The sequence below is a fragment of the Odocoileus virginianus genome, chromosome 20 (genome assembly GCF_023699985.2).
Source record: "Odocoileus virginianus isolate 20LAN1187 ecotype Illinois chromosome 20, Ovbor_1.2, whole genome shotgun sequence".
NCBI lineage: Eukaryota > Metazoa > Chordata > Mammalia > Artiodactyla > Cervidae > Odocoileus > Odocoileus virginianus.
The window spans coordinates 6,567,106-6,594,873 of record NC_069693.1 but is presented as its reverse complement, the minus strand read 5'-3'; the positions used below and the strand labels follow the sequence as shown (position 1 = coordinate 6,594,873).

Sequence of the window (27,768 nt, the reverse complement as noted above, 5' to 3'; positions counted from 1 at the left end):
TGGGCAGTTTGAGGGGGAGGATGGCGAGGCTGGATGTCCCGAGGGCTTGGCTGTCTCTGGGCACCGAGCATCTAGAGGTCTCCAGACAGGCAGACTCCGTGTGGCCGTGCAATGCCACCCGCACAGTCCTCAGTCCCAACGGCTCGCCGTCCTGACGATTGGACTGCCCAAATGAGGGACCGCCCGGGTGCGTGGCACTGCTCAGACCACCAGCCCGCCAGCCACCTGAGCTTCCTGCTAGACTTCGATGGTCTGGTGGAGCCCACAAGTGGCCCCCCGCGTGTCGGTCAGACTGACTGCCTGACACTGTCTACAGCCACCCAGCTCGCTTTCTGACACGCCAGCCCCCCTCCAGCCCCGCTGGTGACACGAGGCTCCAAGTGACCCTGCCTCTGGCTCAGGCTGACTCTCCCAGGCCACAGGCTGTCTGTTTGTCTCTGAGCATCCAAACGTCCCTAGCTAAAGGCAGAGCAGGCTGCCCGTTGGCCCCTGGCAGATAGCACACCTAACTGACCCTCTCTGGATGTCTCGTTGATGGTCCAGAAGACATGGATGGCTTCTAGCTGACAATCTCAGCATCTGACTGCCCAGTGGAGCAACCAGCAGGCTCCGCCGAAATGTTTCTCCCGACAGCCAGCCACCTGACTCACCGGTCCTCACTGGCCGACCATCCCGGAAGCCTTCTCTGTGAACCATGAACCACCCCTCTCAGCCGTGGGAGGGTGCACACTGGCCCTAAATCTTGGCATCACCTTCCCCAGCTGGGGACCTCAGTCTGTCTCCTGTGCAGAGTGAAGACCCTGCTCCCTGAGCGTTCACACCCACTCAGGCTGCTGCGGGGGTGGGTGCCCTCTACAGGGAGTTTCGTTACAATGCAATCAGCCCATTCAGACTGATGGCCGGATCAACTAACCCCGGTTCCCAAGACCACTGACCCGGCCTGTGTCCCGGGCCTCTGAGTGATCTCGGGCCCACTCCAGCCAGGATTTCTGCCTTAATCCCACTGCCTCCGGCCAGCAGACTGTCCACTTATTCCAGGATGAGGACCACTCTGCATCCCTCCCAAGCTGCCCCTTTGACGATTCTGACTCAGCCTCGGCTCGGTGGACCCCCAACCCCTGTCGACAAGAACCCCCTCTCCAGCACCGTCGGCTCCCCTCCGCCAGACCACAGCAAACCAGCCCTGCGAAGAGAAGGAAGAGGAATAAAGCCAAGCCAGTCCCTCTCCCTCCAGTCCTCCCCAGACCCATCTCTCCCAGGTCTCCATCCCCTTCTCCTCTTGCCTTTCTGGAGGTCAGATCAGGGGCCTGGAGACCTCCTTTATTCCTGTGGCTCTTCCGGCCGGCCGGCCTGCCTTATTCATCAGGTTTCTTCCTGGGATCCGGGGAACCCAGCCCCTTGTGCAAATACAGGGGGAGGGCCATCATAGGCCCCTGGAAATCTGGGGTGTGGGACCGAAGTAAGGGAAGGTCCCAGCGGCCCGCCAGACTCCGGTTTCAGGGGCGGGAGCTCACATCACCTGTTCCCACGCACCCTCTCCTCTACAGTGTCCCAACCCATTTCTATTTCCTGGTCCAAGCCCCACCAGCCATCCCTAATGTGGAGTTCCTGAGGGGAGCACGGGTCCTTTAAGAGTAGGCGTGGTTGGTTAAAAAAGGAAGCAGGTGTCATTAACACCAGACACCTGGAGAGAGGTGGGGCTTCAGCCTTAGATGGCTGCTAGATCCCAAGGGTGCAGCAGGGTCCAAGGGCACCAACAGGCTTAGGGTGAGCGCCTCGGACACTCAGGCCCCCGCAGACTCTGCCCCCCACCGCACAACGTTAAGGGGCTCATCCCAGAGGCTGGTCTGCATAGAGGGGTAGTCGCTGAGTCACTAAATCATGTCCCACTTCTTACAACCCCATGAACCGCAGTATGCCATGCTTCCCTGTCCTTCACTGCCTCCCAGTTTGTTCAAACTCATGTCCATTGAGTCAGTGATGCCATCCAACCATCTCATCCTGTCGCCCCCTTCTCTTCCTGCCTTCAATCTTTCCCAGCATCAGGGTTTTTTCCAATCACTCAGCTGTTCACATCAGGTGACCAAAGTATTGGAGCTTCAACATCAGCCCTTAAAATGAATATGCAGGATTGATTTCCTTTATGAGTGACTGGTTTGATTTCCTCGCTGTCAAAGAGACTCAAAGAGTCTTCTCCAGCACAATTCAAAAGCATCTATTCTTCAGCACTCAGCCTTCACGGTCCAACTCTACACACATACATAACTACTAGAAAAACCATGAAAGTCTCTCAGTCATATCTGACTCTGCAACCCCATGGACTGTGGCCTGCCAGGCTCCTGTGTCCACGGGATTTCCCAAGCAAGCATACTGGAGTGGGTAGCCATTCCCTTCTCCAGGGGATCTTATCGACCCAGGAATCGAGCCCAGGTCTCCTGCTTTGTAAGCAGATTCTTTACCATCTGAGCCACGCTTTAACCATGGCCAAGAGAGGGGCATGGCACCCACTGCCCAAAATGACGGGGTTCTCCTTGAGGGCTCCAACCCTCTCCCTCCCCCCTACTCCGTTCCCCAATAATATACAGAAGACCATTAGCATCCAAAATCTTTTTAATAACAAGGTAGACTCTCGGGTTAGTTTTTGTAGCCACGGCTGGCTCGTCGGCCTCTGGCGCGCTCGAACTTCCGGCCCTTGGAGCGGACGTAGGGTCTGCGGGGAGAGAAGGGGCCCACATTAGAGTGAGTCAGGGGCTGTTGGGGGCTGCCAGCCAGCTGGGACTTCAGAAGAGATGTTTGCTCCAACACAGCAGCACGGGGACACCCTCAGAGGGCCTCACTCAACTGAAGCAGGGTCAGAGGGGAAGCCTGGCAGCGCAGGAGGCCAGATGGCCAGGAGTGGCTGAAGGCTCTGCACTAGGCCCTGGGGGCGTCAACCAGGGCAGCCCAGAGCTGGACAAAATGCAGGCCCCACCTGAGGTGTGGATAGGCCCCAAAGAACCCACACCAGTGATGCTGGCTGGGCAGGGAGCTCAATACCCGAAGAACAGAACTCTAAGCAGTCTTGAAGGAAAAGCGGAGAGTCTAGGCTGACAGAAACAGCTGAAGCGCGGCAAGGCTGGTGTGCAGGGCATACTCACTTGGTGTGGCTATGCGGGGTTCCTGGGGCCTTGCCGAAATGCCTGTACACCTCTCGGCCCTTGCGAGGACCTAGAGAAGGGGAGGAAGGGGCGGCTCAGGCTGATCCGGGCTGGGGTGTGTGTGTGTGGGGGCTGTCCTTGTCCCTGACCTCCCAGACCCAGAAAGGGAAAGGCTGCCAGGAGCCACATGGCCCGGCCCCTCAAGCCACGAAGCACCACTCACCCGAGAGGAGGACGGTGCCGCAGCCCTTGGGGGAGTCCAGGGCCAGCTGGTCGAAGGTGAGGATCTTGCCCCCAGCCTTGAGGATGCGACTCCGAGCGCGGCTGCTTACTCGCAGAGCACACACCTAGGGAACAGAGGACGGGCGTGGTCAAAGCCCCCGGATGGTGGCCCAGGAGCCTCCAGTCCACTGCCCAGACCCAGCAGGGGTTCTGGCTGCTTATTCTGCCTCGTAACCAACTACTGGAGGCAAACGTCTGAGCCATAAGAATGCAGCCACCCTTACCAGTTTACATCTAGAAACCCACTTGACACTGCAAACCAAAGCCAGTACACAGGTAAGAAAACCGAAACACAAAGAGAGGCGTCCCTTTGTCCAGAGATGATAAAATGGCAGAGAAAGCCAGATGTGAATTCTGCCTCAGAGCGAGCACAATCAGCAGGGCCCCAGAAAGGGTTTGCCCAGGGATGCCCGCCATCAACATCACCCCCTGCAATTCAGGCTTGATGCCTGCTTCACCCAGAGACGAGACGAGCCTGACGGCACCACAGCAGGACAAGGACCTCAGTGTGACCCACACACCGTGCTCCTGAGTCACACCTCCCCACGCACCTTCAGCTTGGGCACCTCCTGGACACGAACATCGTCAGTTACCGTTCCCACGACCACAGCTGTTTTGCCTTCCCGGCCAGGAAGTTTCATCTTCCGGATCTGGAATGGGTGCAGGGGAGGGGGTCAGTGATATACAAATTAAACAAGTCCCTTCTGGTGCTTAAATCCAATCCCACCGATTCAGGCATCCCAAGGGCCAACAGTTGTGCCCTGTCTGAGCTAAACCCATCCACGCCACACCTCTCTAACTACCACAACAAGCCTAATCTCAGGTCCAGTCTGGGGAAACCTCCAAAAAAAAATGCAAACAGATCTCTCCTACAGAAAACTTTTGACACCTAGGACTTGTTCTAAGACTTCAAGCCTCAGGAAGATTTCATAAAAGACACTGTAAACTGCACCCCCCACCCCGCAACATGGTGAGAAAGAAAATGAGGCCAAGCCAGTCCAATGCTCCCACTATACAGCTTCCATCAGAGGGGTCAGAGTTCTGCACCCACCACTGGATGAAGTGAAGCCAGCTAATGGCCAGGCTGCTACCAGAGCTCCAAGCCCACCCTTCCTCTCAAAGTCGGGCTCCAGACATGACCCAGTTGCTCCCCCAGGTTGGCTATGCCCCAGCATCAGCTCCTCACCATCCGGGAAAGGGAGAGCGGTGGCCGGTTGGTGCGGCTCATGAACAATCTCTTTAGGACAACCTGATTGAAGGTGGAGTTGGTTCGTCTGGCCAGGAACCTGTACAGCTGGAGCGGAAGGAAAATGAAGAGTGAGAACCCAGGGCAGCCCAGCCTATCCCCTCTCCCCCAGCTTTCTAACAAAGGGGCAAAGAGATGACTGAGGGCTTTCCCCCATCCCATAGAGTCCTAGGGAGAGAGTCCCGCCTGGCCAGGGACCCAGAAACTCCCCACCCCCACCCCCCCGAGCTGTGAACAGGCCCAGAGACTGAGAACACTGGCATCTCCAGCAGCTCTGGAAAAGCAGCAGATCCGTGCCTGTGCTTAAGGCCCCCGCAGGGAGCGTGTGACTGAAACCAGCATGGAGGCTCTGAAGTTCTGTTTCTGGGGTGTCCTTGAAGAGGGGTCTCTGGCCCCAACCTCACCTTGACCAACAGCCTCAGGTAAATGTCCTGGCTCTTAGGCTCCTTGCGTCGAACCTTTCGGTCCTTGTTGTGGCGGATGTCAACTCCCTGCAGGGGTGAAGGAGGGAAGACCATGAACCCAACTCTCATTTGGCAGATTTCACATAAACATTTTCAATTATTCCTTACCTCTGAGAAACAGCTAAACGCGCAGTCTCTGGAGATAACCAATCCCAGACCCACACTGAGAACAATCGGAAAATCACTGAAAACTCCCTGGGCCTCAAGTCACTCTTTTTTTTTTTTTTTTTAAAAAGGGGGGGGGGGGTGGAGGAAGAGTGCTAATTTTACACAGTAAGCTGTCAGCTCAGAGCACAATGACCTTAATGGCACCCCTATTAACTCAAGTTTTTAGTTCTTTAGCAGCTATGTTTTTCAAAAATGTAAGTATCATTTAACCTCTCAACACTTGTTCCAACACGTGGAGCATTATCAGAAACACTTAAACCAAGAACTGACTTTATTATCATAAAGGCAATGAGCATTTTTTTCCAAGTACTCTGTACAGAACCAACCTTAAAATGACTTTTCAAGCATTATCTCCTTGACTCCAAAAACCTGACCAGGTAGTTTCCCACGCTAGTGCTAAGAAAGCTGAAGGAAGCCCACAGCTTCCATCACACCCTCTGCCTGCTTTCCTGCAAATTTCTTAGACTATGTCATGAACTGTAAAGAACTACTTGTCAATAACTCTCATTTATCCAGCATTTAGGTATGCAAAGATCCTTGGTGAGCACTTTCTGTGAGCACTTCTTACCGAACTCACATCTCTGAAACAAAATTACTGGGTCTCCAACGAACAGATGCTTTCCGGTCACAGGGAATGCAGTGGCTAGGGAATTGAATCTCGAACGGAAGCCCGCCTGGCTCCCAAACACGGGCACCAGCCACTTGATGATTCCCCCCCCGCCCCCCAGCACCCAACTTTCCAGGCTGGGGAGTGACAGAATACACAGGCAGCACACGCAAGAGTGGCTGTGGAACCAGCTTCTGGATCCGAATCCTGGCTCCGCCACTTACTGGCACTGTAACCCTGGTCATACTACTTAACCTTCTTGCCCCTCAGTCTGGTCATCTACGATGGGACCTATGTAAGAGAGAAGTACAGGAAGGATGGGAGACTGAAGAAGCCCACCCCTGGCCTTCGGGCTTCCAAAACAGCTCCCCACCGTGGGAGTCGCCTCCTTCGAACACCCCTGAACCCCTGCCTCCCTTTGGAATATCCCCAGCCCGGGGCCGCAGTGGATGGCAGCGGATGGTCGAGCCCAGGACGCCGCAAAGCTAGCTCACCATGATGGCGCCTCCTCCTTAGCCAGGTCCGGAAAGAGAGAGCAGACGCCGGATGGGCGGGGAAAGCCTTCAGCGTGTGGCGCCTACTTGACATCACTTGGGCGACGCGGCGCTCTACTATGACTCACGCTTCTCTATGGTGAACCAGAAGGCCAGCTAGGTGGGCGTTTCCGGAACTGAGTGGAGGAAACATCTAAAGGGGAACAAGGGCTGCGCCAAGGACGGAAGGACCCGCACGTCGGGGGCCTCTCTAGCCCTATCCACGCCCTGTTCTTGATAGTCTTCCGGAAGAAAAGGCTCTCGGAGCGTGAGAGATGTCGCGCGGAGCTAGTAAGAGGTGTCGCGCGGTGACGCTCTGGCCCGACGCCGACGGCCTCTCTGTGGCTCCCGGAGGACCCAGAGAACCGAGTATTAGAGGTGAGGAGGCGGGGCTGTCTGGCTAGTCTGGACCTCAAGGAAACCTCTGACCTCAAGCTTTGGGCGTTTCCTCAGGAGGCTCTCCTCTGTCTTATTGCTTGCTGCGCCTCTCAGGTGCGGCTGCAGCTCAGGAAGTCTTACTTGAGATGTAACCCGAGATCATCTTGCTGCAGCCTCGTTTGTGGCACCCTGTATTTCCAGTTTTTAGGTTCACCTTCTCCCTCTGCCCTCAGATGGCCCTTCCCTGAACCCTACTCGCCCCTGCCATCGGGAGGCTGCTTTTCCCAGCGAGAAAGATTCAGGTGGTCCAGCGTGTTTCAGTTTGAGGGATGTGCACGGTACTGGAGCGTAGAGGAGGCAAGCTGAGGCCCCCCTCCCCGGGCTTTGGGGATGGGGTGTAGAGAGGGGATGGGTTAAAAAAAAAACCAAAAACTCCTGAAAGAGAGGGAGGGGAGCCTTAGAGGGAGACAGAGATTCCGAGAGGAGGAGGAATGGAGACTGAGAAGGGGAGTGGACAGAAAGCGAGGGTGATGAATTGGTGACGCGGGAGAGTGAGAAGACCTAGAAAGAGGAAAGGTGGAGATCCAAAGAGAGCAGAGACATAGAAAGATGGTGATATCATTTGTAAGCTAATTCAGTTCGTGGCTTTGCTGTTAATACTTACTAATGGCGTGACCTTGGGCAAGTCGTGTAACTTCTCCGTGCCTTACTTTTTTATCTGGAAAAGGGTGATGATGGTAGAACTGGCACATAGAGTGTTTTGGAGCATTTAGCTTAAAAATTAGTTTAAAGCTCAGGACTATGTTTGGTTCATAATAAGTGCTTGCTAAAAATGAGTATCTATTCTTGTTACTGACTTTACTGGATGGGACCAGATGGACTGGTTGGGGCAGTGATAAAGCGTCTTCCTTGTGGAATCTCTGCCTCTAGGACCCGCAGTATTCCTATACTCTGTCCTTCAGGCTCCTACTTACCTCTTCACAGAGCCACAGACCAAACCTACACCATGAGCCCTGACTCCTTGCCCATACCACCCACCCATGGCCTCCGAACCAGGCCCAGTGTCTGGCTGATGTGCTAACAGCGGAGGACCAGCAGGTGAATGGACACCTTGAAGCAGAGGAGCGGCAGGATCAGGTAAGGATCTATGTGAAAGTGAAGATAACCATACCATGGGACAGTTTTCTTCTCCTCCTTGTCCCTGTGTCTTGGTCTTTGAGTCTCAGTCTCTTTGATCACTGTATCTCTCTTTTCCCTGGAGCTCTAAGCACACACTGTGTTTCTCGGTCTCTCCATCTTACTGGGTGTCTGTCTCTCTCTCAGGGTCATTCTTTGGCACATGTTATCTGGTGCTGTTGCTATTCTCAGTTGAACACTAGGTACACTGTTTTGCAATAAATGAGCTTCATCCTCCATTTATCTCTTTGTGGTACAAGAGTCAGACACGACTGAAGTGACTTAGTAGCAGCAGCAAGCTCAGTCCCTATCTCCTTCAGCATGTGTCTTTCTTTCTACAATTCTGTTTCTAGGTCACCTGATATTATTCTTATTTCTTTCTGTTTCCCTGTGTCTTTGCCTCTCTATGTCTCTTTGTCATCATCTTTGGTTTCTGTCTCTTGGTCTCAGTTCCTCTCAGCCTCCAACATTCTCTCTGTTCCTCACCCTTGACCGAGAGATATATCTCTCAGATACTGTCTCTCCCATTCTCTTTCCTCTGTTTCTGTCTTGCCGTTTCACTGGGCAAATATTTATGCCATGATGTCCCCATTCCAGTTTTTGCCCAAGGTAAACAGTTTGTGAATTAATGAGCCTCTCCTTCCTGGTTTTCATTCCAAAAGTGGCTGTCCCCATCTCTCTATGTGTCCATCATATTCTGGGTTTTCTTATGTCCTTACCTTGCACATTCTTAATTCTGTTGTCTTTGTTTGTTTATCTGTTTTCTGCTTTATGTCTAAGTGTATTACTGCCTCTGCCTCTGCTTCTCTTTCACTGTTTTTGCATAACTCTGCTCTTTGTTAGATGTGTTAAGATCATTCTCTATCTGCAGTTAAAGACCTCCTCCCCCACGCCCCCTTCTCTTTTATAAACTCAAAGGATGGGACAGGCCCACGTGCCCTCAGTAAAGATGGCGACAGGGGCGGTGGCCATAGGACCGTGTAGCCACCTCTGCTGCGCCTGTGCCCTCACCTATAATGGCGGCTGATCTCGCGAAAGGCGATACCCCGCCTAGTTCTCCAGCGCTTCCGCACGGCAGGTCCCTGAGCAAAGCTCGCGAGTCGACTGGTCACGCCCCCACACGCTCTCATTGGTGCAATTCAGGCCGGCCGCGCGGCCATTGGCTGAGCGGATGCACACCCTCCCCCCCCCCCCCCTAGGTCTGGTGCGGACAGTTGATGATGACTAGAGGAGCTGTGTGAAGGAGGACCCGGCGTGTGAGGAGGGCCCGGGGCCGGGACATGGACCCAAGTCAGGAGGACTCAGGGACCAAGAGGAACGTATACGTAGGCCCGAGACTGGGGTACTAGTGGTGTGGGGTGGAGATGGAGAACCAGAACCAGGACTGAGAGATCCAGGAATGAAAACTCAGGTCTGGAACCAGGTTCTGGAAATGGGGTGGGGATGAAGGCCTGGAACCCGGGGAACCAGAGACAGAGACTTAGGCTTATTTATTGGGGGGAACCTGTGGATGAAGACCAGGCCAGCAGCCTGGGGACCTAGGGATAGAATCGCAGGCCAAGGACTGGGGGAGATCTAGGGCTCCATGCAAGCGGATTTAAGGTAAGGGGAGGGGGGCGCGGTCAGTGCAAGTTTATGGGTGAATCTTGAAGAACCCCCCTGGGTAGGAGACAGAGGTCGCTCCTAAGAGTGAGTCCACAGATGGGGGTGTTTCTGGCGCAGTTCTGGGCCTGGGGTAGGTGAGGGGCAGAACTGATAGGTGACCGGGTGGGCGGGGCAGGGGGAACAAAGGTGAGCAGGAAGGAGGAGGCAGAAACTGGGCAGAGGGCAGGGGGAGGGGATCTCAGGCCCAGCTCCCAGCCTCTCCCTGGAGAGCAGGCAGCCAGATACCCAGGTCAGTGCTTGAGGTTCACCTCTTGGCCTCTGTCCCTTGCAGGTTCCCACATGTGGCTCTCCCTATCCAACCCCTTAATCCCTCCATGTCACACCCCTTTCTCAGTCTTTCCAGATACTGCATCCCCTATCTCCTGCCTCTTCTGTGTCTTTCTGATTCTTGGTGCACCCCTGGAGCCCCTACACTCTTCCTTGCTATCTAAATATCTTTCATTGTATTAGGTTTGATCTCACTGAAGCTGTTTGTGTCCTCTCAGTGTTTCTCTGGTCTCAGACCTTTTTCTCTGTGTCTGAGTGTGTGCATGTGTATGTTTGCTCAGTAGCTCAGTCGTGTCTGACTCTCTGTGACCCCATGGACTGTAGCCCGCTAGGCTTCTCTGTGGAATTTTCCAGGCAAGAATACTGGAGTGGGTTGCCATTTCCTACTCGGGATCTTCCCAATCCAGGAATCGAACCCACAGCCCTTGCATCTCCTGTATGACAGGCGGACCCTTTACCACTGAGCCACCAGGGAAGCCCCATTGGCACATAGTATTGAATAATTATTGGGGGAATAAAGGAATGAATCTTTGCATGCCTGGGTGTGGACCCTCCAGGATGCTGGCCTTCTTGTCCACCTGACCTCTGCCCTGTGTCCTCAGGGTCTTCCCACACGGTGTCTGGGCCTGTCTCCCTCTGGTGCTTCCATCTCGCCTGTTGGCACCCCTCGCCTCGCTGTCTCCTCCTGTCCACAGGCCCTGCCCGTGCTCCCCTCTGCCCACCATGGGGCTCCTGGACTCTGACTCCTGCCCTCCTTCCTCCCCCACAGAGGCCAGAGCAGGAGCTGACCTGGAGCTGGGGCTACCGGCCTAGAAGCGCCCTGGACAGGGTCAAGGCCATGGCCCCCCCACCGCCACTGACCCCCAGCACCCCACTCCTGCATGGCGAGTTTGGCTCCTACCCAGCCCGCGGCCCACGCTTCGCCCTCACTCTCACACCACAAGCCCTCCACATACAGCGGTTGCGCCCAAAGCCCGAGGCCCGGCCCCGGGGTGGCCTAGTCCTGCTGACCGAGGTCTCAGGCTGCTGTACCCTGCGGAGCCGAAGCCCCCTGGACTCAGCAGCCTACTTCTGCGTCTACACCTACCCCAGGGGCCGGCGTGGGGGCCGGCGCAGAGCTGCACGCACCTTCCGGGCCGACGGGGCAGCCACCTACGAGGAGAACCGCGCTGAGGCCCAGCGCTGGGCCACGGCCCTCACGTGTCTGCTCCGTGGACTGCCACTGCCTGGGGACGGGGGTGAGGCACTGGGCAGCCTCTCTGTCCTAAGGCCACCTCGGTGTCTCTGCGGATCTCCCTCTGTGGGCATCTCTGTGTCTCCTTTTCTGTGTGTCTGTCTGTGTGATGTGTCCCTCTGGCTTCGTACTGAAAGAGTGATATACAGACAGGGATGGGCTATAGAAGGAACAAAATCACAGGCAGAGGAGTCATGTTTGCTGCTTTTGCAAGATTTCAGTCTCTGTTCCCTTCCCTTTCCTTGGGTCCTGACCACAGATGAGTCAGAGGCTCCTGGGCTGGTGAGAGCAGCCAACTGAGACATGCTCCTAGGCCTGGAGATGGCATCTCATTCAGCTCTGGTTGGGGGGTGGGGGGAATCAAAGAAGGCTCTTGGGCAGAGACCCCCACCCAGGGTACTCAGATGGCACAAGGAGGTAAAGGTTCTGTGGTCCCCAGGTGGTGGGTTTTCCTTGGTCCTGACTGCTTCCCACAGTGGAGTAACCTGACCCGGGGCCCAGGTGTTTGGGGGTGTGGAAGGTGGAAACCACAGCTTTCCTCCTTCCTCCCTGGAGTCCACAGGGCACGGGGATTAGACTCCCCAGCACTGCCTTTGTCTCCTCACCTGGGGGCGGTGGGTGTACGGGGCTGTACACCTGGGCCTGAGCTGGTGAGGCCTGGGAGGAAAAAGCTGGACTTCCAGGTTTTGACGCCAGCCCTCCACCAGCTCCTTTGGGGCTATTTGCAGTTCCTGTTTCTGAAGTGAGGGGCCTGGGTCCCTGACCTCTGTAGACTCCTTCCCTTCTCTCTGCAGACATTACCCCCGACCTCCTGCCGAGGCCGCCCCGTTTGCTCCTATTGGTCAATCCCTTTGGGGGGCGGGGCCTGGCCTGGCAGTGGTGTAAGAACCATGTGCTGCCCATGATCTCCGAAGCGGGGCTGTCCTTCAACCTGATCCAGACAGGTAAGGTCGGTGTTAGGAGGGAGGTGGGAGCTGGGGGCTAGAGCTCCAGAGTCCGGGGGCGGGTGGTGGGTTTGGAGGCGTGGAAGAGCCTGCCTCACTTCTGGTTCCCCATGTTAGAACGACAGAACCATGCCCGTGAGCTGGTCCAGGGGCTGAACCTGAGCGAGTGGGACGGCATCATCACGGTCTCGGGAGATGGGGTGCTGTATGAGGTAGGGCAGGACCACCCTTCCTCAAGCCTGTGCCCGGGGGCACCGCGGGGCCAGGACCAACACCCAGGTGTCCGGTCTCCCACCCTCCAGGTACTGAATGGACTCCTACAACGCCCCGACTGGGAAGAGGCTGTGAAGACCCCCGTGGGCATTCTCCCCTGTGGCTCGGGCAACGCGTTAGCAGGAGCTGTGAACCAGCACGGGGGGTAGGTGGGAGGAGCCCTCCTGGGATAAGGGGCCTAGTCCATCTGCTACGCAGCCCTCCCCCACTCCCTCAGCATTTTTACCTGCCTTGTTCCAAGCGGTCTCCCTAGTGCCTAGAACTGTGCCTGGCACACAAGAGGCACTCAATGAATGCTTCTGCAGTGAAAGACCTGACAGGGAACCTGGCTCAGTAAGAAGAGCCCGCCTGGAGGTAGCCAGATGGCTGTGGGTGGGCCAAGACCTGGCCCCGCCCCCCCCCCCCCCCCCCCCCCCCCGTCTGCTTCCCTGTCCCTCTGTGTCCTGTCCACACCCCTCCCACCTGGCCCGGAACGGAGTGTCTCACCAGCCCTGTTTACTCTTTCCTGCTGTGTCTGTCCATGTCTGATTGTGAAGATTTGAGCCGGCCCTGGGCATTGACCTGCTACTCAACTGCTCCTTACTGCTCTGCCGGGGTGGCAGCCACCCTCTGGACCTGCTCTCCGTGACTCTGGCCTCCGGCTCCCGCTGTTTCTCTTTCCTATCTGTGGCCTGGGGCTTCGTGTCAGACGTGGACATCCAGAGCGAGCGCTTCAGGGCCCTGGGCAGTGCTCGCTTCACCCTGGGCACAGTCCTGGGCCTTGCCACGCTGCACACCTACCGTGGCCGCTTCTCCTACCTCCCTGCCACCGTGGAACCTGCCTCGCCTAACCCTGCCCATGGCCTGCCAAGGGCCAAGTCAGAATTGACCCTGGCCCCGGCCCCAGCCCCAGCCGGGGCCCACTCACCCCTGCATCGCTCAGTGTCAGACCTGCCCCTGCCCCTGCCCCAGCCTGCCCTGACCTCCCCTGGCTCACCTGAACCCCTGCCCATCCTGTCCCTCAACGGTGGGGGCCCAGAGCTGGCTGGGGACTGGGGTGGGGCTGGGGATGCTCCACTGTCCCCGGACCCACTGCTGCCCTCGCCCCCGGGGACCCCCAAGGCAGCTCAGCTCTCACCCATCAGCGAGGGGCCCTCAGAAATGGCAGCGTCCTCTGGGCTCCCACCTCCCACCCCTGGCGCCCCGGTAGCCACCTCTGCTGGGGGACCACCTGACCACCTGCTCCCTCCTCTAGGCACTCCGCTACCCCCAGACTGGGTGACAATGGAGGGAGACTTTGTGCTTATTTTGGCCATCTTACCCAGCCACCTGGGGGCTGACCTCGTGGCGGCCCCCCACGCGCGCTTTGACGACGGCCTGGTGCACCTGTGCTGGGTGCGTAGCGGCATCTCGCGGGCGGCGCTACTGCGCCTGTTTCTGGCTATGGAGCGTGGTAACCACTTCAGCCTGGGCTGTCCGCACCTGGGCTACGCCGCGGCTCGTGCCTTCCGCCTCGAGCCACTCACGCCTCGCGGAGTGCTCACGGTGGACGGGGAGCAGGTGGAGTACGGGCCATTGCAGGCGCAGGTGCATCCTGGCCTTGGTACATTGCTCACGGGTCCTCCAGGCTGCCCTAGGCGGGAAGCCTAAACCCGACCAAGTTTGGAGCCCGCCAAGGGCGGGGCTTACATTCCCAAAGGGGCGGAGCCCGAGCTAGGGGGCACGGCGAGGCTGCTGGAGTTCGCGCGGAAGCCGCACACCGGTCCCAGCCGCGTCTCGGGATTGCGCCCTACCCTAGGGGACCAGAGGTGATGCCGGAAGATGTCCCGAACTCCAGGGGCTTGGGGTCGGCAGGGTCACGGAGAAATGGGGTCGCTCCAAGGGTAGTGCCTGATCAATGAGGGCGGGGTACACTCTAGGTCCTCGCGCCCGGCTCGTAGAAAGCCAGGTCGGCTGAGGGCGGGGCCTGTCTTAACGCGTCGTCCAGTGACGCGACCTGGAATGTACGGGCCGGGGAGGCCTTAGCTAATTGGCCCTGTCTTCTCCGGTGCCTCCACCAAGCTGGCCAATCAGCCCGGGAGGGGCAGGTTCCCCCGGGCCGGCGCTCCGATTTGCACTAATGTTCCTCTACCCCTGGGTGGGGAAGTTCGTATCCTGTCTTCTGTGCGTTCCCCCTGCCCCAATCTTCAAAGCAATTGAAAAGGTCTATGCAATAAAGGCAGTGGCTTCATTCCTCTCAGGTCCTCGCCCCTTCCTCCATCCGGCAGCCTGTGGGAGGGATCGGACTCTGGGCACTCCTGCCTTTTACGGACCGAAGCCCAGACCTGCCCATGGGCTGCGGCCAGCTGAACCCGCTGGCCTTTAACTAGGGCCAGGGAGCTGCCTCCTCCCCCACGACAGCTGGCTCGGGTTCTCAAGATTTATTCAGGATCGTGTTAACGGAGGCGATGGGAGGATGGGGGACACACTGAGGACCCTCCCCGCCCCCGTGAGGGAGCGGGGAGGCTCGCTTTTTCTTAAAAATATAAATGTATTTATCTGCATCATCATGTCCCTGGGGCACCCAGCTGGCCGGCCCGTGGGCCACAGGGCAGGGAAGGGAAGAGGGTGTCAGGGCACAAGTCTGAGCGAGGCGGAGGAGAGCTCCGCCTGGGGTGGGGGTGGGGGCGGCCTCACAGGGCTCCGTGCTGGGCCTGGTATCGGGACAGCACAGCGCGGTAGTGCGACAGCTCCTGGCGCACGGCCACCACCTCCTGCCGCAGCAGGGCGTTCTCCTTCTCCAGGAAGGCCGCCCGCACCGATATCTGGTTCTCCTTGAGCCTCCGGGCGTCGCGGGACCGCTTGGCTGCCTCGTTATTCTTGTACCGTCGGCTCCAGTATTTCTCGTCCTGGGTGGGCGGGAAAGCACCGAGGTCCAGAGGGGCCCAGCCCCATCGAGAGAAGGGAGCAACAGCTTTGCTTATGCCTTCTGGGACCAGACTACAGCTAGGAGAGCCCCCGCCACCCCGGGGGCTGCTTCTGGCGCAGCAGTGGGGTACCAGGTCTCCAGTGGATGGGTACCCAAAGGTCTGGCCTTCTAGGGCCCTGGTTGCTAAGGAAAGTGGGCCCATAGCAACAGTGAAGGCAGGAGATAGCCTCCTACCTTAAGCAACTGAGCTTTATAGTCTCCACTGTGCAAAGCAGACCCAAGCTCTTCTCACTTGACAAAAGGCCTGCAGTTAGCTCCCTGGTTTGCTAAGGATACCAGTTCCCTAGCAACAAGGCCTTCAGGGCCTGAGGGCGTCTCCTAGTGAAAAGCCCTATACATCACCTTTTCAGATCCTGGTTGCTGGGCTGCCTAGTGATGGGGTTTGGTGTCCCATAAACACCTCTCAGAGCTGGGCCCTTCTGACCTGGTTGCCAAGGCGACCTTATCCCTCCTCAGCAAACAAAAGTGAGGTATGAGTGGTCCCAGTGACCACAGCCAGGCTCTGATGCGTTGGCTGGATTACTGTCTTGTTTTTGGCCACACAGTGCAGCATGCAGGATCTCAGTTCCCCAACCAGGAACCAAAACTGTGCCCTCTGTGTTGGGAGCTCGGAGTCTTAACCACTGGACTGCCAGGGAAGGTCCCTCTGACCCAGTGACTTTGCATAGAGGCCAGGGAGTTGCCTCCTCCCAACAGGCCCTGGTTGCAAAAGGGTCTGTCCCGACACCTTCCCACACCATCATGTTTAGAGTTCTCCAGTCCTTGAATTTGGCTGTGAGGGAGGACCACCCCTTAGTAACAAGGACCACCCAGAGCTCTGAAAGATGCCCCTGCAACTCATTCCATTAAAGGCTAGTGCCTGGTTGCTAGAGCAAATCCAGTCCCTGACAACAGAGCCCTGTGGCAGGAGAAACCATTGGGCTAGATTTGGTTTACAGGCCAGTACTCACTGGGCTTCCCTGGTGGCGCTAGTGGTAAAGAACCGGTTTGCCAATGCAGGAGACACAAGAGATGTGGGTTCGACCCCTGGGTCAGGAAGATCCCCTGAAGGAGGGCATGGCAACCCACTCCAGTATTCTTGCCTGGAGAATCCCATGGACAGAAGAGCCTGGAGGGCTACAGTCCATGAGGTCGCAAAGAGTTAGACATGACTGAAGTGACTTAGCATGTACTCACTCACTGGTTCAAGTAGTTATGTCTTACACAAGAACATGGCAAAGTCTTGTGAGACCAGGCCCAGGCACCCCTTTTTAGGGAAGACCCCAGGCCTCGAAAAGACAGAGTGCTAGAAAGATGCAGTTACTGCCCCAAATACCTCAAATTGGAATGTGGCCCTGGCTGCAAATGAGAACCTGAGGCCTCTCACCAGTGATCCCAGAAAACAAGGCCTAGAGGGGCTGGCAAAGTCTTCATCCTAGGCAGATGCAATTGCCTTGAAAAAGTGAAAGTCGCTCACTTGTGTCCGACACTTTGCGACCCTGTGGACTGTAGCTAGGTAGGCTCCTCTGTCCATGGAATTTGCCAGGCAAGAATACTGGAGTGGGTAGCCATTCCCTTCTCCAGGGGAATATTCCCAACCCAGCGATCAAACCCAGGTTTCCTACATTGCAGGCGGGTTCTTTACTGAGTCACCAGGGAAGCCCTGTTGCCCTGAAGGATGCCCCAAAGCAGACCAACCCCAGCCAAGCTGGCTGCTCAGAAGAAACAAGCTGATACCCCATTCCGAAGGGATGCGATCCTGAGCAAGTATAGTGACTAGTAGGCTCTGAAGCCTGCCACAGTGAGGGTGTTGGGTCCAATTGATAGGAGAAACTCCAAGCCTGTAAAACCAGTCCCAGCAGGGCTGGCTGAGTCTGAGTCCCACAGTGATTCCCTTTTCACAAATCTCGAGCCCAAACCTCTTCCTCCCCCCCCCCACCCCCCCCCACCCCCCCCCGGCCCCGTGCAGCTGCCCATGGTCCTTGGCTGTAGGTTTGAAAACGTGAGTGCTATACTGGTGAGAAACCCAGGTCTGACAGTGAAAAGAGGGCCATCCCAGGCTGTGGGGCCAGCATGCACAAGCCTGTGTCCCACACCCAGCAACACTCACCTTCTGCTCCTCTGGCACCTGGATCTTCCGCGCCTTCTTCATGATTGGCTGGGGCTTGAGTTCCTCTTCGGAGAAGCGGTGTCTCCGAGGGTCAAAGGTCTCATGGCCGGGAATGCTGGACAGGGCTAAATCTGCTGGGTCAGGCTCAAAGGTCATAAGCACCTCCACCGTATCTGGGTCCACAGGGCTGGGTGTGTCCCGAGAGGTCAGACCTTGGGGAAATAGAATGTACCACCTGAGGGCGTAATTATTTGGGGAAAGGGGTTCCCCAAAGGCTACCAAGGAAGGTCCTTTATGGGGTCAAACATAAAGCCCACCAGGGATTAACCTCCCTAATATAAAATATGAAGGTTCCCTAAGCCACAAAGATGCTTAGCAGTCATGAAACCAACTCCCACTTGCTACACAGGAAAACCAAGGCCCAATGCTATGTGACTTGCCCTAAGTAGCACAAGAACCTGGATCATTGCTTCTAAAAACCTCAGGACTTTAGAGTTAGCTTCTTTCCTACAGTCCTACCCTTCTTAACTGAATCCCCGACCAAAGCCTAGATCCCAAGGAAAAGTGTCCTGATGACACTTCAAGTTAGCTTCTTAAGAGTTATTAAGTCCGAAGAGTGAGGAAGCATAATGAGGTTGGTTCAAGCGTAAAGACTGCCTGTATCTTTAAGAGAGCGCCAGTCGGGGCCAACTGAGGACACAGGTTCAGGGCCGAGTCACGTGCTGGCGCCTGCTTCCCGCCCTCCCACCCCCCCCCAGCGCTGCCGCCACAGGCGCCCTCACGTTTCTCCAGTCCCGCCCCCTCTCTCGTGATCGCGCGTGCGCGAAGCACGGAGCAGGGAGGAGGACTCACGTGGCGCGGGAATGTGCGGCTGGGAAGGGGAGGGCTTTAGTCCTGCAGGGAGGTCGGGACCAGGATCAGGTGTGTCCGGGAATCCCCGACCTGCTGTCCGACCCTGGCAACCCCAGGGTGCCCACCTTTCCTCTTGCTTTCTGGGGTCTCAGCTCTCAACCTCAAGGCCCCTCTGCTCTCACGGAACACTCGAGGACGGCCCCCCTCTAAGTTCTCAGGTCCCAGACATTCTCGCCACTGGGATAAGCACGATTCTGGGACCCCAGGGCACCCCTTGCAGGAATATAGAAAGCTCAGTCCTTGCCCCAGTCAATGAAAGACCTAGGACGACGATCCCTTCTGAAGGACTCCCGGGATCCGGGGTGCCCGCCTCTCTCCACTAGGGGGACCGAGAAAGCAGGGCCGCCAGTCCCTTTTGTCCTGGAGAAACAGGTCTGTGCCCAGCCCTTGTCTTTCTCGCAAAGGGCCTAGGAGTTCCGGCCCTACCCCAGTTGCACCGATTCCGGGCCCAGATTTTGGGGCGCAGTCCAGAATAAACTCCGGTAAATAACTCCGGTGTTCTGGAATCTCAGTCCCGACTCCTCGAGTATTCAGACCCTTTGTCCTCACGTCCCACATAAAAGTTCACACGACCTCACCACTGGGCAGGCTTCCTGGAACTTGGGGTCCCAAGTCCCTCATCTCCTATAGGGGTCCGGGAGACCCAGTTCCCTGATCCACTAAGGAACACAAAATCTGGACACATCTCTTGACGTCTCCCGATTAGGAGTCACGGACTTCGGGCAAGCAGCCCCAGAACCACCGTGCCAAACCCTTGTCGCACAGCCCCGCCCTCTGGAGCCCAAGCCCCACCCAACCGGCCCTGCCTCGCCCCCGCAGTCGCACCTGCGCGGTGGCCGCCGGCGGCCCCGAGGGCAGCCCGGGCGGGGGCGTGCCCGGGCGAAGAGCGAGGGGAGGCCGAGCCGCAGGAGCCGGGCCCCGGGGAGGGTGCGGGAGTGCGCACCGGTGAGGGCGCTGGCGACGGGCCGCCCGGGGGCGGCGGGCTGGGAGGGAGCCCGTGCTCCAGCAGGAAGGCGTCCAGGTCCACGTACTCCACGTCGCCGAACGGCAGTGTCCGCTCCCACAGTAGCGGCGCCAACAAACCCGGGCCGGGCGCAGCCCCCGGGCGTCCCCTAGGGGACCCGCCGCCCACCACCGCCCCAGCCGAAGCATCCGCCGGGCCCGCCGTCTCCAGGCCCGGCCCGGGGACTGTTGGCGCTGGCGGGGGCGCCTTGCGCTCCTTTTCCTTCAGGAGACCTGCGGGCCAGGGAAAGAGAGAGGGCAGGGTGGGGAGGAAGAGGAAGATAAGATAAGAGATAAAGAATCAACTCCGAGTGGAGAGAAACGCGAGGAACGAGGGGATAGATCCCCGCACCGCAGAGATCCAGACAGCGGGTACACAGAAGGGAGGTGGGAGAGAGACCGGAGAACGAGAGCAAGGACCCAGAGAGAGGAGGAAACAGAGGCTCAGAGACGGAGAGAGACCCAGAAAGCAAGAACAGAGACGGGGACGGTGGACCAAGAGAGGGGCGGAGACTCAGAAAGAGCCGAGGACACGGATGCAAAGAGGGATGGGGAAAGAGACCCAGGAAGGGGAGCGGAAATTCAGACAGAGGTAGGTGGAGGGTTGGGCAGGTGAGAGAAAAAAATGACCACTCTGTAATCTACAACCCCCTCCCCCCCACCACACACACACCCGGCGCACAGTACCCTCTTCTCCCCGCCTCCACACTCTTTAAGGGGGCAGGAAGGGGCTCTATTCCTGGGGCACATTCCTCATCCCTAGACGCCATGTGACCCCAGGAGGCCCCGCCCAAGCCCGTGTAACAACCGTGTGAGCCTTCGACACACCCCCTCCCTTCTCCCTGGACCCCAGGGGTCCAGGCGCTCGGAACCAGAAGGAAGACGGGGCTGGGGCCTAGAATCTTGAGGCCTCGGGTGGACTGGCATGAGGGCCGGTACTTTTGGGTCCTGGGACCTAGGGGTCTAAACACCTAAGTATTTGGGTATTTAAAGGTTGGACTTTGGGTATTTAAAGAGGATGGACTCTTGGCACTTAGAAGGTAGCTGGGGACCCCTCCCCGCACTTGAGTCCCTAAGGGATTACGGTGTCTGAGTTGGGTGAGATGGGGGCTAGAACTCACAGCTAGTTGGTTCTTTGGGCTTGCTGGTCCCCTGCAGAAGGCTTCGCAGCCCAAGCAGCGCTCCCCCACCAGGGGGGGCTCCAGTCGGGCCTCCCAGCAGCAGGGGGGCCGGGGTCCTGTCGCTCACAGGCCGCGCCATCGCCTGGCACCTGCCCGCAGGCTCACGGATTCATGGAGAGGCGAACAGCTGGCTTGCCAGTCAGCGGCACACTCCGATGGTTCGGGCAAGTGTCTGCCCAGAGGCGGGCGAGCGTAGCTTGCAAGCCTCCAGTATCCAGAATACTGCAAATCCTAGGAGCGACGGGGATTTGCAGTCCTTGGTGCAGAAACGTGCAACTCAAGAGGGTCCCAGAAGAGCATACAGTCTGGGTGAGGGGGTGATCAAATCAGGCGGCCGGCTCTTTGCAACTGAGAGTTCAGGGGGACACAAGGCGCTCCTTCTACAAGGTGGGCGAGCCTGGCTCTTGCAAAATCGGCGGCTCTCTCCAAGGAAGGAGCTTTGCAATCTGCACCGAGAGGTGTGCGCGGACCGCCGGGGGAGAGGGCAGCGGGAGGCGGCTGCCTTGAGGCGTGGCCAAAGCAAACTTCTTTCGCGGAAAAAAAAAAAAAAAAAGCCAAACCAAAACACCCGACGCCACAGAGCACACCCCTCCTCTCAGCCCCCACCCGACTCTGGCCTTGCACCCCAGCCGCGTGCCTCCCTCCAGCTGAAAGCGCGGGCCAATCGCGTCCTGACCCCTCTAGACGCACAGCCAATGGGACCCCTGGATCCGCCAAGGCCCAGAAGTGCGAGAGAGGGGTTCAGAGCGTGAAGTTACCTCGCCTTTTGGAGGGAGGCGGGACCCTGACCTACATTTACCCAATGGGAGATGGCTCTGGGGGCGGGACCGTGACCCAGTTCGGGCCAATGAGGCAGACGGGAGGGGGAAGCACATGGCTCTGCGCGTGCTGCCTGCCCGGGAGGGTGGGTAACTGGGTGGGAGGGGAGAAGCACTGCTTAAAGGAGCCACACATCCAAGTAACTCGGGAAACCGGAAGCCAAAAAATCGACTAGTGGGGTTTAGGAAGAGGGCGATGGTTTCTAGAAGAAGGCTACTATTCTTTAGTACCCAAATGTTTCCCCGCCATGCCTAGAATGAGACCACGGAGATACAGGAAGTATTCTGTCCCTTTAATAGCTTTGTTTTGGGGGTGACTACCCTCCCCTTGTGGGGAGGCTTGGGAAAGGCAGGCGCAGTCCTCGATGGGGAGTCTCAGCGACCATGGGGGGCACCATCCACTGTAAGATGACATGGGTAGAGGACGTTAGTTTAGGGCAAGATAGGATGGACCTTGCAGGGGGCGTGCAAGGGGCGGGTAGGGGGCGGGGGGGGGGTGTGGGCCACGCGGGGCTCTACCACAGGGAGGCTGCAAAGGGGTGAATCGGAATGTACCAGGTTGACAAGCTGGGGGAAACGGCCAGGTTGCCTGGCACTGGGCTGAACCATAGCGGGGCAGCAGGAGGGTGGAATAGGGACATCCAGTTTCAGCATTAGGCTGAACTACGTGAAGGTATTCATGGGGAGGTCTGGGCTGTACCATGTTGACAAGCCAGAGAGGTGGACTAGATCACGGGACTGAACCACGAGGAGGCAGTAGGGGGAAAAGGGGAGTGTACCACGTTGTGTTTTTTTTTTTTTTTTTTTTTCCAGTAAGGGACGTGCCAGATTATGGAACAGTATAGGGTTGTACCTCATGAAAACCGGGGAAAGGGTCTGGGCTGTACCATTTCGGAAAGCCCTAGTTATAAGAACCACGGACCAGTACAGGATCGTACCATAAGGAAACCAGGGGGCTCGGGTTATACACCGAGTTGCGAGTTGCAATTTGCAGGCAGAGTGAAAAATAGCAAATCACGGACCTGCAATGGTCTATGACAGGAAGGTGGGCTGTACCACTTTGACACAAAGGGAGAAAGAGCGAGGGAGAGTTCAGGAGGCTGGGTCACACAGAAGCAGCAAGGGAGGGGTTGGACTGCATCATATTGAAACATCAAGGGGAGACACATAGGTGGGTTAGACCAAGACGTGGAAGGGGTTGCAGACTGCATCATACCATGCAGGCGGTAGTTGGGGCCTCGGCAGCGCCTCTCGGGGTGCCGGGGGTCCCTGTTGCCCCTCAAGGCCCTGTGGGCCAAGGGCTGCAGGGGCCGGCCGTTACCGCTGAGGCTCTGGAAGATCTGGGACGGAGGATTCTGGCTCAGAAGTCTCAGGGAGTGCATCTGCCACGAAAGCGGGGTGGGAAACTGGGAGTGAGTAATGAATAATCCTGGAAGCAGCGGGCAGGAAGCCCCGCCCCTGGAGGCGGGTGGGCGGGGTCTTTCTCAGCCCCGCCCCCGACAGCCCCAGGACTGTCGGACCCTCGAATCCCCCTCCAGTTCCCTGTCAAGCGAGGGTAAAAGGGTAGGTGAGGCAAGGGGGCACCCAGGCCAAGGAACGGGTTGGGGGCTGGCAGGGAGGGGGGGAAATGGGCTGACAGGGTCACCTGGAGGGAGGTGATATTGAGGGCCCTGTCAATGAGGATCCAGGTAACAGTCTCCGAGCAGGGTGGGGTGCTGAGAGAGCCCTGATAGGTGATGAAGCCAAAGGACTCAGGGAACAGGAGCTCCAGGCTCAAATCTTGAAGAAAGTAGGCATCATCTGCAGGAATATCAGGTCAGAGTGAAGACGGATGTCCCTGCAGAACTCCCCTATGTGCATAAACCATCCCCCATCCATCCACCCCCCCGCACCGCCCCCCTCCCCCAAGTGCCCAGGGACTTACTCTTATAGGAGATGCGGGTGATGGTGTCACGGTTAAGGAGGCGGCTGAGGAACGGGTTTGAGCTGCCAGCCACCTGTGTGGAGGTATGCAGTGAAGAGAGAGGAACCCAGAAACCCAAGCTTCCCCAATCCCTTCCTCCCCTAGGACCCCAAAGACTGGGCCTCCTAGCTCCCTCTTCTCAGACCCCAGGTCCAGACTCTCCTTTCCTCCCTGGGCTCACATTGACAAAGAGGCTGAGAATGGCCAGGCCATTGGGGCCCCGGGTGGCGGCGCTGAGGTTCCCATAGAGTTCTTGGTTGAAGTGGATGAGCTGCACCTAAGAGGGAAGCACAGAGAGTGGGGTCCCCTGGAAGAAGGGGAGGGCAGGATGGGCAACGGGAGCAACTTTGGGGTTCCAAGTCAGGTTAAGGATTAGTGCTCACAAGGTGGGGGGGGTGGGCTGTGGATTCCGTGGAGGAAGATGGGATGAGGGATGAAAAGGAGGGTGACTATGGCTGATTCATACTGATGTTCAACAGAAAACAACCAAATTCTATAAAGCAATTATCCTTAATTTAAAAATAAATTTTAAAAAATTTTAAAGGAAAAAAAAGAGGAGGGTGAGGTGGGAGGAGGGCTTCCCAGGTGGCCACCCCAGTGGTAAAGAATCCACCTGCCAATGCAGGAGATGTGGGTTCAATCCCTGAGTCGGGAAGATCCCCTGGAGGAGGAAATGGCAACCCCCTCCAGTATTCTTGCAGGGAGGATCCCTTGGACAGAGGAGCCTGGTGGGCTACCGTCCATGGGGTTGCAAAGAGACAGTTGAGCGTCTGAGCATGCATGCAGGAGGTGGGAGGAATTTGGTTGACTTAGAGTGAAGGTCGAGGGTCAGGGGTCAGAGCTCAGTGGCCGTCACCTCAGCAGAGAAACCCTGATGGTTGATCTGGTGTTCAGAGCCAGCTCCATCACGTGCTCCAAATAGCAGCCGCAGTTCACTGAGTCGGTGGCTATAAAGGAGGGGCCCCCCAGACACATTAACCACAGGCCGGGGCGCAGGCAGGAAGGAGACATGGCGACCGGTGTTGTACAGAGTTCCGCGGAGCTGTGGGGGAGGCGGAGGCGGTCATGGGAATGAGAGAAATCTTTTCCCGACTCTTTTCCATTCATACATTTCCCACAGCCAATATCCATTTAATCATTCGGCATAGTTTGAACATTGGAAAAGACCTTGATGCTGGGAAAGATTGAAGGCGGGAGGAGAAGGGGACGACAGAGGATGAGATGGTTGGATGGCATCACCGACTCAATGGACATGAGTTTGGGTAAACTCCGGGAGTTGGTGATGGACAGGGAGGCCTGGTGTGCTGCAGTCCATGGGGCCACAAAGAGTCGGACACGACTGAGCGACTGAACGGAACTGAATAGTTTGAACACTAATGTCTTTCAAGGCTCTGGGCTGATCCTTGGTAGATGCTCAGTAGTGGTGAATTTAATTAACAAGTATTTATTGAGCTGCTACTGTGTGCCATGGATGCCAGGGGGAGAGAGCCATGAGCAAGTAAACAAAAACTCTGGAGCTCATGGAGCTTCTGTTCGAATGAAGGAGAAACAATAAATACTGAATCATATAAGTAAATGCTTAATTAATTACATCCTATGCCCACACTGAGGAGCATTGGGAGTTCTAATAAGTGGAAAACCGAGGGAATTCTCTGGTGGTCCAGTGGTTAGGACTTCTGTGCTCCCACTGCCGGGGCCTGGGTGTCAGTCCCTGGTTGGGGAACTAAGAATTTGCAAGCAGCACGGCCAAAAAATAAAAGGAAACCCAGAGAATGGAGTAGGGGTGGGGTGTCAGGAATGGCTTCCAAGAGGAAGTGACATTTGAATGGTGACCTGAAAGATAAGGAGGGGTTATTTGCGAGGAGTGAGGAGAAGGGTATTCCAGAAGGGGGAACAGTCTGTGCAAAGGCCCTGAGGTGGCCTATTTTAATAACAGTGAAGAAGCCTGGGACCAGAGCCCAGTAAGCAAAGGAGAGTGTGGTGATGGGAGCTGGGTGGTGCAGAGCCTTATGGGCAATGATAGGGTATTTTGTGTTTTTAATTTAAATAATTGAATAGATATAACACATTTGGCACAGTACCGGGCACAGGCTAAGTGCTGTGTAAATGTATGCTGTCATTACTTATCCTAACAGAAAGATTTTGAGTAGGAGAGAGTGGTATGATCCAGTTTATGTTTGTAAACATCTCTCTATCTGTGGGATGGAGAATGGGTTGCAGGAGGCAGAGAAGCAAGCCAGCAAAGATGCTATAGCATCAGTCCCAATGCAAGATGATGGTGGGACCAGTGGAGGGACAAGAAGTGAATGCTATTTAGCAGGAAAACTAGAAAGGGAACGGATGGGAAACGGAAGTGAGGGGGGAAACGGAAGTGAGGGAGGAAATGGGATGGGGAAGCTCTGAGACTTTTGGCTGGGTGACCAGGGAGTGCCAGCTCTTCTAAGAAATAATATTGCAACGCGGGCAAGAGCGTGGATTCTGGAACTACGTTGCCGAGGTCTGAATCCCAGCCCTGGCACTCTCTGGCTGTGTGACCTCAGGTAGCTAACTTAACCTCTCTGTGCCTCAGTTTCTGTATCCATAAAATAAAGATAATAATAGCACCTATTTCGTGGTGCTGTGAAGATTAGAGGATTCATCAAGTTTGAAAACAGTGCCTGACCCAGGAGACGATCTGTTTTACCATTGCTTCTAAGAGAGGGGAAGACTAGGAGCCATGTTTGCGGAAGGAAGAATCGGTGATCATTTGCGAAAGTAACTAGCCTCCTCTCTACGGAGAGAGTAGACCTCCTCCCCCAAGGCTAGCCTCCCAACTCAAAGCTCCACCCCCGATCCCCATTCAGGCCCCGCCCCAGTAGATTCGGTAACCCCACCCACCAGGTCCCTTACCTTTTCTCCCCCGGTGCTGAGTCTCAGCGGGGGCAGAAAGGGGTCATAGAGGACCCTCTTCAGCTCCACATCCACGGGGCTCTGACGCTTCCCCACGGCACAGAGGCTCCAGGCTGCGTTCACCAGGCCCCAGAAGGGAGGTCCTGGGAGCCGAGGTGGGATAGGGAGAAAAAGAAGTCAGAAATAAGGACTGGATCTCTAGACTGGGGCCCGCCACGAAGGCTGTTGTCTGGATTCCCAGATCCCAGGAGAGGAAGGGCTGGGAATCTGGACTCCTGGCTCTGAGGGAGGAGGGGGCTGGGATCCAGAATCCTGGGGTCCTAGAAGAATCTTGGAGGCGTTTCCTAGGGACCCCCCCCCACCCCCAACCCCCAACACCTCCAAGTCTCTTTGATCAAACCTATCTTAAATTGTCATTGGGGGAAGAAACTACAACTCCCACCAGGCCCCGGGACTGCCAAACAGCCCATTCGCTGCCGGCCTGCCCCGGAGGTCATGGGAGTTGTAGTTCTTTCAGTCTCCTTGTCCCACAGCCGGATAATGAATGAAGTAGGAAGGAGTTGCAAGAGAGGGCAGGAGGAGGCGGGGGAACGGGGCCACTGAATCTCTGGTTCTCAGCAAGAGCCAGGACCTACCTGCCTCTTTCCCAGGAAACACACACACACACTCTTCCACCCCCACACTGTTACCTTCCAGTCACTCCCACTCACTACTTGAAATGCGCATGTATAATGTCCCATGCTGAGCCACTCGGGTTCAGAAGCTGGGCCTCCTGAGGAGGGAGGAAGGGGCCGGGACCCTCGGGTCTGGGGCGTGGGGAGGGCGGGCAGGAAGGAGAGGACTTCTGGGTCTCAGGAAGAAAGCGCCCGGCAGCCCAGACTCCAGAGTCCCCGCCCTGGCTGCACCTGGCACGAAGTTTCCCTGGAGATTATCCTTGTAGCTCCACCAGTCCTCTGGGTCAAGTGCGGGTCCGATGTGCGCTGGGGAGAGAGCAGCCTGCACCCCTCTCCTTGGCGCCCCACCCCACCCCTCCCTCAGGGGCTCCTGCCCCAACCCCCCAGGCCTTACCTGCCGCTCCCAGTGCGGCCCAGAGTACCAGCGCCCGAGGGGCGCTCAGACGAGCTGCAGCCCCCATCCCCAAGAGGCCTCGGGGTGACCCCTTCCCAATGTCCCGCCGGCCCTCTCTCAGCTTCTCCCCCTCTTTGTGGAACCCTAACCCCTCCCAGGACTTCCAGCCTTCTGCTCCTCCCTACAGGGAGTCCCAGTTCCCCAGTTACTGTGGCAGTGGGGGACTGAGACCCCCACCCCTCCCCTCTCTCCTCTCCTCCCTCGCTTTGCCACCCCTTTCTCTCCGCTTTTCCCGAACCCTCCAGGCTTGCTCTACCACCCGATCTTCCTACTCCCCTCTCTGCCTTCTGCTTCTCCCTCGGGTTCCCTCTGGGTTCCTAGTGCACACTCCCCTTCTTCGCTCTCTTTTCATTAAAAGCTCTTCCAAGCCCCCTAACTCCATTCCTCCATCCTGCTTCCCGCACCTCCTCCTCCCTCCCTTCCTTCTCGGTCCCTGCCTCTCCCTGCTCCCTTCTCCCCTTCTTC

General features: G+C 57.1%; 4 protein-coding genes across 17 annotated transcripts; 1 reads left to right on the top strand and 3 right to left on the bottom strand.

Moving 5' to 3' along the window:
* Positions 1 to 2,592: 2,592 nt before the first annotated feature.
* Positions 2,593 to 6,503, bottom strand: RPL18 (ribosomal protein L18). Its single transcript, XM_070450594.1, has 7 exons — positions 6,399 to 6,503; positions 5,070 to 5,156; positions 4,606 to 4,713; positions 3,971 to 4,069; positions 3,361 to 3,484; positions 3,138 to 3,207; positions 2,593 to 2,710 (listed from the first exon to the last, which is right to left on the bottom strand). Exons 1-7 carry the CDS (start codon positions 6,399 to 6,401, stop codon positions 2,635 to 2,637), a joined length of 567 nt encoding a protein of 188 aa, XP_070306695.1. The 5' UTR covers positions 6,402 to 6,503; the 3' UTR covers positions 2,593 to 2,634.
* A 97-nt stretch (positions 6,504 to 6,600) lies between these two features.
* On the top strand, positions 6,601 to 14,592 carry SPHK2 (sphingosine kinase 2). Of its 12 annotated transcripts, none has more exons than XM_070450582.1 (8): positions 6,601 to 6,815; positions 7,800 to 7,952; positions 9,191 to 9,402; positions 10,693 to 11,161; positions 11,952 to 12,101; positions 12,219 to 12,313; positions 12,404 to 12,519; positions 12,911 to 14,592. In XM_070450582.1, exons 3-8 carry the CDS (start codon positions 9,391 to 9,393, stop codon positions 14,001 to 14,003), a joined length of 1,935 nt encoding a protein of 644 aa, XP_070306683.1. In that variant the 5' UTR covers positions 6,601 to 6,815; positions 7,800 to 7,952; positions 9,191 to 9,390; the 3' UTR covers positions 14,004 to 14,592. The 12 variants fall into 12 exon arrangements, with proteins under 12 accessions (XP_070306683.1, XP_070306689.1, XP_070306688.1 ...); XM_070450588.1 differs by having other exon boundaries at positions 9,191 to 9,593; XM_070450587.1 differs by having other exon boundaries at positions 9,191 to 9,885.
* A 166-nt stretch (positions 14,593 to 14,758) lies between these two features.
* Positions 14,759 to 21,058, bottom strand: DBP (D-box binding PAR bZIP transcription factor). 2 transcript variants are annotated; one of them, XM_020888130.2, is made up of 4 exons: positions 20,446 to 21,058; positions 19,148 to 19,558; positions 17,411 to 17,622; positions 14,759 to 15,241 (listed from the first exon to the last, which is right to left on the bottom strand). In XM_020888130.2, the coding sequence occupies exons 1-4, from the start codon at positions 20,582 to 20,584 to the stop codon at positions 15,026 to 15,028; spliced, it is 978 nt and encodes a 325-aa protein (XP_020743789.2). In that variant the 5' UTR covers positions 20,585 to 21,058; the 3' UTR covers positions 14,759 to 15,025. The 2 variants fall into 2 exon arrangements, with proteins under 2 accessions (XP_020743789.2, XP_070306693.1); XM_070450592.1 differs by lacking the exon at positions 20,446 to 21,058 and adding an exon at positions 19,998 to 20,430.
* Positions 21,059 to 21,595: 537 nt separating this feature from the next.
* Positions 21,596 to 27,455, bottom strand: CA11 (carbonic anhydrase 11). Of its 2 annotated transcripts, XM_020888108.2 has the most exons (9): positions 27,244 to 27,429; positions 27,081 to 27,155; positions 26,176 to 26,318; positions 24,143 to 24,328; positions 23,468 to 23,563; positions 23,248 to 23,320; positions 22,969 to 23,123; positions 22,540 to 22,705; positions 21,596 to 21,724 (listed from the first exon to the last, which is right to left on the bottom strand). In XM_020888108.2, exons 1-9 carry the CDS (start codon positions 27,308 to 27,310, stop codon positions 21,699 to 21,701), a joined length of 987 nt encoding a protein of 328 aa, XP_020743767.1. In that variant the 5' UTR covers positions 27,311 to 27,429; the 3' UTR covers positions 21,596 to 21,698. The 2 variants fall into 2 exon arrangements, with proteins under 2 accessions (XP_020743767.1, XP_070306692.1); XM_070450591.1 differs by lacking the exon at positions 27,081 to 27,155 and having other exon boundaries at positions 27,244 to 27,455.
* Positions 27,456 to 27,768: the final 313 nt, after the last annotated feature.

What these genes read in the sequence shown, in the direction of transcription:
- RPL18 (XM_070450594.1), bottom strand. An exon ending in ACCTGAGGCTGTTGGTCAAG is followed by an intron (nt 4,714 to 5,069) that starts GTGAGGTTGGGG and finishes CTTCCGCTCCAG; the next exon opens with CTGTACAGGTTCCTGGCCAG. An exon ending in CGCTCTCCCTTTCCCGGATG is followed by an intron (nt 4,070 to 4,605) that starts GTGAGGAGCTGA and finishes CACCCATTCCAG; the next exon opens with ATCCGGAAGATGAAACTTCC.
- SPHK2 (XM_070450582.1), top strand. An exon ending in GCCACTGCCTGGGGACGGGG is followed by an intron (nt 11,162 to 11,951) that starts GTGAGGCACTGG and finishes TTCTCTCTGCAG; the next exon opens with ACATTACCCCCGACCTCCTG. An exon ending in CTTCAACCTGATCCAGACAG is followed by an intron (nt 12,102 to 12,218) that starts GTAAGGTCGGTG and finishes TCCCCATGTTAG; the next exon opens with AACGACAGAACCATGCCCGT.
- DBP (XM_020888130.2), bottom strand. Translation starts at nt 20,584, where the DNA reads ATGGCGCGGCCTGTGAGCGACAGGACCCCGGCCCCCCTGCTGCTGGGA. An exon ending in CGCCGGCGGCCACCGCGCAG is followed by an intron (nt 17,623 to 19,147) that starts GTGCGACTGCGG and finishes TATTTCCCCAAG; the next exon opens with GTCTGACCTCTCGGGACACA. An exon ending in AGGTGCCAGAGGAGCAGAAG is followed by an intron (nt 15,242 to 17,410) that starts GTGAGTGTTGCT and finishes CCGCCCACCCAG; the next exon opens with GACGAGAAATACTGGAGCCG.
- CA11 (XM_020888108.2), bottom strand. Translation starts at nt 27,310, where the DNA reads ATGGGGGCTGCAGCTCGTCTGAGCGCCCCTCGGGCGCTGGTACTCTGG. An exon ending in TTCTCAGCCTCTTTGTCAAT is followed by an intron (nt 23,321 to 23,467) that starts GTGAGCCCAGGG and finishes ACCTCCACACAG; the next exon opens with GTGGCTGGCAGCTCAAACCC. An exon ending in CCCCAACTACCGCCTGCATG is followed by an intron (nt 21,725 to 22,539) that starts GTATGATGCAGT and finishes GTCATCTTACAG; the next exon opens with TGGATGGTGCCCCCCATGGT.